This window comes from Chrysochloris asiatica, unplaced genomic scaffold, assembly GCF_000296735.1.
Source record: "Chrysochloris asiatica unplaced genomic scaffold, ChrAsi1.0 scaffold00160, whole genome shotgun sequence".
NCBI classification, from domain to species: domain Eukaryota; kingdom Metazoa; phylum Chordata; class Mammalia; order Afrosoricida; family Chrysochloridae; genus Chrysochloris; species Chrysochloris asiatica.
Genome location: NW_006408678.1, coordinates 2,322,817 through 2,331,931, shown reverse-complemented (window position 1 = coordinate 2,331,931; position 9,115 = coordinate 2,322,817). Strand labels below are relative to the sequence as shown.

The window sequence follows — 9,115 nt, the reverse complement described above, 5'->3', positions numbered from 1 at the left end:
GGCACATTACCACCACCACCATACGGCTTCTGAGGAGCAGCTGGTGAGTTTGAACCACCAACCTTGCTGTTCAAACCAACCTTGAGATCCAGTGCTTATCCTACAGTGCCATACTAGGACCCCAGATTAGCATATATAAGTGAGACTTTGGTTGTGCCAGTTTTCTCCGTGATTTGGAAGAATTATCTGCTTGCATTCACACAGGGGTCCTAAGCTGGGACTCATGGATGAGCATCAGGGTTTCCAGGAAACACTCAAGACTGGATGCTTTGGGGAGAAGGTATCCATAGCTTCCATGAAGTTCTCAAAAAGACTTACAATACTGCTGAGTAACAACGGAACTGACATTTCAGGGCTCTATAAACCCATATCAAAATGACTTCTTCTTGAAGTCCACTCTTAGGGAGCACATGTGATTCCATCCGTAGGGACCCCATAAAACACTTTGTCCTTGCATAACTTTAGCTGAGGACTTTCCCCTGCTGCTGAATCACTAACTTATACTGCTTGTTGTTGTTGTTGTTGTTATGTGCCGTGGAATCGGTTCTGACTCATAGCCACCCTGCATAGGGTTCGTGAGGCTGTAAATCTTTACAGGAGCAGAAAGCCTCATCTTTCTCTCGTGGAACAGCTGGTAGTTTCGAACTGCTGACCTTGAGGTTCACAGCCCAATTCATAACCACTATGCTACCAGAGCTCCTTAATTTACACTGCTTAAACAGCCCCAAAATTGTGGTTTGAATGGTCTTGTGGACACGTGACCTGGATCACCTGTCAACACCTGCTAGATTCTAATTCCTATGCATCTGCCCTTACTGTGAATCTAGCCCTTCATGAAACAATGGTTTTGAGGAATCGGATTGAAGAATGAAATGCAATGAAGTGACTGCTGTAGCAAATGATAAATGAGGTATTGAGCATGCTCAGAGTCTAATGAGCTGTGGGCATATTTCTACTTAGCGTGCTCTTGTGTCCATGGGAGATGTAACCAAGGGCCCTCCGGTGACGGCTCCTGTGAATGTGACGTTGGCTGGCGAGGAGTGAAATGTGACACTGGTAAGGATGACCCCACAATACTTATGATCCATTATGCCCCTCATTTCTCAACAGCTACAGTTGTCTTTCCTTCTAAAATGGAAACCGTGTGTTTATTACTGCTTCTGGAAAATAAAAATAATTCCTCCTTACAGCAAAAAGTTTGTAAAAGAAAGAAAATGCAAAATAAAATACTCATCCTCCCAGGGTAAGAAACATCATAATATTTTGTATTAACCTTCCAAATTTTTTCTAAGTAAATAAACATAAGTGTATGGAACTATATTCTATATAATTGTTTCGTAATCTACTCTTTTCACTTCGTGAAGTATTATGGGCATCTTTCAATGAGAATGACTATACATACACATCATGACTTTTAAAATTCCTATATGACATTCCATTAGAGGAGTGCACCCCCTTTTACAACCAGTTTCCTGCTATCATAAACAATGCTGCAATGAAAATCTTTTATGTACATCTTTTTGTATCCTTCTTTTTCCCCCCAAGCCCTTTTTATTAACAAAAGGTACCAACTGTTTTGAACAAAAGTACACATGAATCACAGCATTCAGCAAGACATGGAAAACACGGACATTTCAGAGTCTCTTCTGACACCCATTTTGGTCTTTTCATCCTTGCCTGTCTTTTTAATGACCTTTTGCTTTTACGCTAAATGATGTTCTTGATATCGTCCCACAACTCTTCTTGTCTTTTTGTATCCTTTGTATTCTGAAGGAGCTCTGGTAGCATCGTGGTTATGAATTGGGCTGCTTTAATACATAAGATCTATTAGTGTCTAATACATAAGATCTATTCTTGAGATGGTCTCTATATTCACGTTAGATATTTTAAGCTCATATTTTGGTTCTCATAAAGTTGTTATAATTTTCTTCGGCTTCTTTCATGTACTTGCATATGAGCAGTTGATTCAGTTGACAGTCTGTTCCCCTGACCTTGTTTTGGCTTTTCCACTGTCTCTTCCGACAGATGTAACCAATTTAATTCCTGTGCATTCCATCTGGTGAGGCCTATGTTTATGGTCATCTTTTATGTTGTTTAAAAAGATATTTGCAATAAATAAGTTATTAGCCTTGCAAAATTCTATCATGCTATCTTCAGCATCGTTTCTATCACCAAGGCCATATTTTCCAACTACTGAGCCTTCTTCATTTTCCAACCTTCACATTACAGTTATCAGTAATTGTCTGTCTTGATTACATGTTTGATCAATTTCAGAATAAAGACATTGATAGAATGCTTCAATTTCATTATCATTGGCTTTAGTGGTTGGTGCATAAATTTGAATAATGATGGTAGTAACTTATCTTCCTTGTATGTATATGTATATTTTCCTATCATAGACAGCATTGTACTTCAAGATAGATCTTGAAATGTTGTTTTGACAATGAATACTACACCATTCATCTTGAATTTGTTGTTCCCTGCATAGTAAACCATAATACTGACTGATTCAAAACAATCGCTATCAGTCCATTTTAGTTCACTAATGCCTAGGATATTAATCTTTATGCATTCCATTTCATTTTTGACAATTTCTTCTTTTCCTAGATTCATACAGCATATAGTCTATGTTCTTATCATTAATGAATGTTTGCAGGTGTTTCTCCTCATTTTGCATTGTGCCCCATTAGCAAATCAAGGTCCTGAAAGCTTTACTCCATTCCCATCACCACAGTCAACTCTTCTTGGAGGAGAGTGCTCTTCCCCATCGTGTTGTGAGAGCTTCAGCCTCCAGCGCTAATTCTGACTATGTTCTACTGCTACTCACAAGGTTTTCAGTGGCTAAACATTCAGAAGTAGTTCGCCTTTCTGACTGTCTAGTCTACCTTAGTCTGTAGGCTCCACTGAAATCTGTTCACCATGGGTGTTCCTGTTGGCATTTAAAATATCGACGGTATCGTTTCCAGCATCACAGCAACACAGCACTGTAGTATGACAAACTGACAGTTGAGTGATGGTCACACGTATATAATTCATGTCTTTTCAATGGTCTCTTGGTCAACTTTCAATGTAATTTCCAAAAACAATATAGCAACTCAAACACAAACACAGGAGTACAATGGTAACACTTGGCAGTTATTTTGGCTAGTTGTATTAATAAGGAGCCCTCGTAGTGTTGTGGATTATGAGCTGGGCTGTTAACCACAAAGTCAGCGGCCCAAATTTACCAGTTGCTCTGTGAGAGAAAGATGGAAGCTTTCTGCTCCCATAAATATTTACAGCCTCAGAAACCCTATACTGGGTCACTATGAGTCAGAACTGACTCAACAGCACACAATCACCCACCATGACCTGTATTCGTGCAACTACCTTAATACTTGATTTAGCTAAATTTCTAGAGATGAAATTGCCTAGTCAGAAGTTGGCACTTTGAGGAAATGTTTTGCTATTTATTGCCAAGTTGTCCTCCAGAGATTCTAACCATCTATTTTTTCCACCATCAGGATCTGAGCAGGCCCATTTATCCTGTCTCCAGCACACTGATGTTTCTTAATATGCTCCAAGTGAGAGAGATGAGAGGGACGAGAATGCCAGGCTGAAAGAAGCACACAGAATGACACAGATCTATGTGAATACTCTAAATAAACACTTAGGGAGCCGATGGATTTCTGAATGAGAGCAAGTAAGGACAGAGAGGAAGTGAGAAAAGACTAGAATGGTGAGCACGAGTCAGATCCTGAAAGACTATGGTGGTGGAACCTTCTAAAGCCAACAGGAAGCCACTAAAGGGTATTTTTTTTTAACGGGGGAGAAATATAATCATCTTCACATTTCAGAAAAACCATTCTGACTTTGGATATGAGAGAATACCTCAGGAAGCAGTTATAGAAGCAGAAGCTACCTCATCTGGTGTAAAGACCATCGAGGGAATCACAGGTGTCCACCAGCCCAATGAGAGTATAGGCGTTGTCAGAAGGAATGTCTTTGATCAAAGCTCTCATTTCAATTCTGAAATCAAAAGTATGTAGAATTAAAAGTTGGTTGAAAAGTTGAAGTAGGAATTCTAAATTGTTCCAACTCCAAGAGATAACCCAGAGCAGGTAGCAAATGCTAGAATACAGAGTCAGGGTCAGGGAACCTGGGAGAAGAAAGCAATGGAGTCAAACAAACAGGAAGGCATCCTGGGTGAAATCTCTAGAATGGATACAATGGCCTGACCCTGGCTGTCACAAGTTTTGAGAACATAATCCCTGGAGGGACCAAACATACTTGAAGTGAAAGGGTCAGGAAACAGTCTAGAAGTTGCAACAAGTTTTCAAGAGCCAATGAATGAAAGCCTGTACTGAGTTGCTGGTATGGCTGTGGCAGTGAAAATGGAGGCAGCTTGGTTGCTAAATGAGGTACACTCAACAGCAAGATTAGCTTCTGTAGGAAAAAAAAAGGGATGAGGGGGTCCAAGAGACACCCAAATTATGACTTGAGCAACTGCATGGATGGAGGACCAATTTAGGAAGAGGACTGTTGGGGACAGTTCAGTTTGGGGTAGTTTGAGTTTGAGGTCCCAGTGGACCTCAAGATAGAAATGAGTGGGAGCTATTCATCCATCCACCCATTCCGCAGATACTTGATTACTATGTGGTAGGTACCACACTCAAGAACACTGCAGTAGACATAGATGACATAGTCCCTACCCTCAGCAGCGTATTGTCTGGTAGAAGATGCTGACAGCTACCTAGCCAGTTTCTACAGAGTAGATGGTTGAATGTGTGGCTATAAGGCTCAGGAGTGAGATCAAGACTCTGGAGATATAAATATAAGAGAGATATATAAACAAAAGTATATAAGGTTTACTCCAAGAAAAGGAAGACAGCAGAGTCAAGGACATAGAACCAGACTCATTTCTCTTCCTGATTTCCCTACTATGAAGAAAGACCCCACCACCCATCTATCTGTTCAACCATTCTCAAAACCTACTCAGTTTCCATGCCTCCATCCCCTTCACCTTCATATGTAATTAATTCTACCTCCTTCACATTTCTCAAATTCATCCCTTCCTTCTGTTCCTCTCTCCTCTCTCGCCAGTAACCTCTTGGCCAAACCTTTGGTCTCCAGTCTTATGTCTCATAGCCTATATTCCACATTGATGGTACAGAGATTTTCCAGAACCTAGATGTTTCCTAATCCCTCCTTGGGACTTGACAACTTCCTATGGTTCTTCATTGTCTACAGGAGAAAGTTCAAAATCCTTAGTAGGGTGGAGTACAACGCTGTTCACCAACACAGTTCACTCACCCAATTTTCCAGGCTTATTTCCAATCCATCCTCAATGCACACTCTGTCCAAGGAGCTTCCAGTCTAGTAAAGGAAACAAGTGTACACAATGACCTGAAAAGAAAAGCCAATGGAAATAAGTATCCAGTTAAACAACCAAAAAACAAGAAAAACTGTAGCATGGGAGTGCAGAGCAAAGAATCTCAGGACTAGAGCAAGGAAGACAATTCCTTTGCCTGCAAGCTAACTCTCCACTCCCAAACCCATGGCAGACATCACTAATCTATCATTGTACTCTTTCTCTCTGAGGCCAGATAGAACAGTAAATCCTTTTCAACACAACACACTATGTAGTCATTACCAATCCATCAAAATTTACAGTAGGTCCCATAAAGGAGGAACTAAAAGATGATTGGGCTTTTAATTAGTAGCAAATGGAGAGAAAGGGATTTCCAAGCTCAATGAAGGAAGCATCCACTCCTGACCACTTGAGCCTGGAAATGTTATCTCTGACACAAAATGGTGCCCTTTGGCAGCTGAGTCTCTATCTCAGACCCTTCTGCTATTCTTGATCAGAGCTAATCCCCAAAGCTATTAACATAAGCATCATTTCCTCATCTCAAGTGATTTCTTCTTAGATCCTCCCTGCCAGGAAATATCTGGTAACCAGATATTCAATAACAAGAGCCTATACTTGTCCAAGAAATTGAGTAAATAATTCAACAAGTAGATATGTGCTTGCTATCAAGCATTGAGCTATACCTGCACATGCAAATAATAATATTAATTATAATTGCATATTTGCTTGCTGATGCTTAATTCCAAAAATTAAAAAGAATAAGGAATAACAATATAAGTACAAGTAAAAAATCAAACCCTAGGAAGAGACGCACCTCAACCTCTGATCATTAAGGATCCATAGTTGTACAAGAGGTAAGATACTGTACTGGACTCATCTTTGCCCCCTCAATGCCTCACCCAAGTCCTGGCACACAGGGGACATCTCATTCATACTTATCCTGCTGTGGATCCATATTTGACCTTCAGATTTGGCTCTGAGCATCCTGGCAGCCAGTGTAAGAAAGATTTATATGCTTGTTTATATAGTTTGTCTGATGGATACCAGTTACTTCAGAGCAAGTTAATCTTTTCCTTGTTGTTGTTGTTGTTAAGTATCGAGGAGTCAGTTCCAACTCATAGTAACCCTGCGCAGGGTTTCCAAGGCTGTAAATCTTTACGGGAGCAGAAAGTCTCATCTTTCTCCCACGGATCTTTCTCCCATGGAACCACTGGGAGTTTCCAACTGCTGACCTTGAGGTTAGCAGCCTGATTCGTAACCACTATGTTAACAGAGCTCCTTAATCTTTTCCTAAAGTACTAAAAGATAGTTCTCAAGTGAGGTTTTTCCAAAGCAGGCTGACATGGCAACTGGTTCTCTTTTTCAGAAATCACAAAAGACAACTGCAATGGGACATGCCACACCAGTGCCAAGTAGGTACCCTTTAGGCCTCCTTTGGGAAGAATGCAGAAGGTTGGGGATTCCAAGTCCTAACCTTGAAGGAGCATTGCCTGATTCTGTTTACAATGCATTAGAGCAAACTTATACAAATGAAACTAAAAATATCTATGATGAGACCATCACCAACTCGCTAGATCCAGCCTTTTAGCATCTATACAAGAGGGCTTCGAAAGGCTCATGTAGAAATTCCATTATCTTTTCATTCCATTTTTCCATTAACTGTTTAAAGCCCCCTCATACACATTAAATTTTAGGTGCCTGTTGGGATGCGCCAGCAGTGGGCTCTCTTCCAAACCTTAAGCAGGCTCTCTGAGTGCCTCCTGAGGGCAAGGCCTGGGAGCCTGGGGAGATGGGGTGAAGGTGTACTGTAAGTCATGTGGTGAGATGTTGGGTTATATATTTTTCTACAAATGCCATGTACCCATTCTCATTGCAGCTGTCTTCTCAATTCCGACCGCACCGCATCATGCAAGTGTGCTGCAGGCTTCCAAGGGAACGGGACAGTCTGCACAGGCAAGTAGAGGAGAACCCTGCTGGGGTCCTCCAGGACTCAATGACTCCTGTGGACTGACTGGGCCTAGGCAGTTGGTGCCACCATCCATGGTGAATTGGATGGAACAAACCAACTGTTCCCACATGAGACTTGTGGGTTTGGGAAGGGCTAGAACAATGGCACCTGTTTTCATCAAGCCGTGGTTCACCACCTTGAGTGCACTTTAGATCCCCTCTTGTGCCACCATCGCATCCATCTACTCATGTGCTGCTCCTGGTACTCCTTCACAAGATTGTCATTGGCTGAATCCTTTGAAAAGCAGAATGCCAGGCCCATCTTCCAAGACACCTCTGAGTGGGTTCCAACTCCCAGCCTGTGGCTAGTAGTCAAGAGCGTGACCATTTGTGCCACCCACCTGGGGAACTTTAAAAACCACTAGAGCATCCCAGGGATCCTGATTTGATTGCCTCAGGGTGTAGAGAGGTTCTTCCTCCTTCAACACAGACTTGGGTTGTTGGTTGCTGTCAAGTCAGCCTCCGACTCATGACGACCCCATGTACCATGGAAGGAAACATTGCCATCCGCATGACCCCTGGGAGGCAGAGGGTTTCTTTCTACTGGCTGGTTTTCAGAGGTAAATCACCAGGCCTTTCTTGCTAGTCGATGTTGGTCTGGATTCTCTGCTGAAACATGTTCAGCTCACAGCACCACTGACAGATGGGTAGGGGCACTGACCAAGAATTTAACCCAGGTTTCTAACCTGAACATTGAGAATTTCACCACTGACCCACCTATGCCCCCCTCTGAATCCAGAGCACAGTAAGCTCGGATTTCTAGGACTCTTGGAAATCTTAGTGACTAGACTGTCGATGCATGCATGTGTGCTTAGTTTTCCCCCTCTCACCGCTCCTTTGCTCTGTCGCCTCTCCGACCTGTAGCCATCAACGCCTGTGCAATCAGCAACGGAGGTTGTTCTGCCAAGGCTGACTGCAAAAGAACCACCCCAGGGAACCGGCTGTGTGTGTGCAAGGCGGGCTATGCTGGCGACGGCATCGTGTGTCTCGGTAGGTGCCCAGGTGCCCAGCCCTCAGCTGTACGGGCAACGCCTTATGAGTCAGAGTGCTACTGACTGGCTAGTCCCGTGAGCTCTGGTGGTTACCACCTGCAGCTGCCAGGAGCCGCCCTTCAACTTGTCAGGTATGAGGGTGTGGAATTGTGATTTCAGGACTATAAAGGGGAGGGGATCCCCTGGAGGCATTTACCAGTTAAATATTATAGGTGTCTGAGTTTTCCCTCTTTCCTTAGTTCTTTTCATGTATGACTCGCATGTTCTTACTGTAGAAAAATTAGAATGTGTACATAGAGCTCTGGTAGCACAGTGGTTGCGAATCGGGCTGCAAACCACAAGGTCAGCAGTTTGAGACTACCAGCCACTCCATGGGAGAACGATGAGGCTTTCTGCTCCTGTAAAGATTTACAGCCTCAGAAACCCTGTACAGGGTCATTATGGGTCGGAACCGACTCGACGGCACTTAACAACAAACAACATATATATGCTGAAGTTAGCCAGTGTTACTGTTGCTGTGTGGCCCGATTTTGTTATGCATGTGTGTACTTTTTTAAAAACAAAAATGGTATCTCTTGTTATATCGTGTTTGCTGTGCTTAGTAATATAACAGAAACAACTTTCCTGAAAATGAGTGTACATCTAAATCGTTAGTTTAAATGGCTGCACATTATTCTGCTCTAAAAGTCAACCATAAAAAACACCAATGAAGCTGCAAGCTAAGCCCTACAACATTCAATAGACTCCTGTGAACCTGGGTGGAGAC

The 9,115-nt window shown here is 42.5% G+C and overlaps 1 protein-coding gene across 1 annotated transcript in view; it reads left to right on the top strand.

Moving 5' to 3' along the window:
* STAB2 (stabilin 2) overlaps window positions 1-9,115 on the top strand; it is a 241,210-nt gene that overhangs the window by 137,537 nt on the left and 94,558 nt on the right. The window contains 4 exon segments of the mRNA XM_006871122.1: window positions 961-1,056; window positions 6,717-6,762; window positions 7,227-7,303; window positions 8,222-8,347. Coding sequence (XP_006871184.1) covers window positions 961-1,056; window positions 6,717-6,762; window positions 7,227-7,303; window positions 8,222-8,347 — 345 coding nt within the window.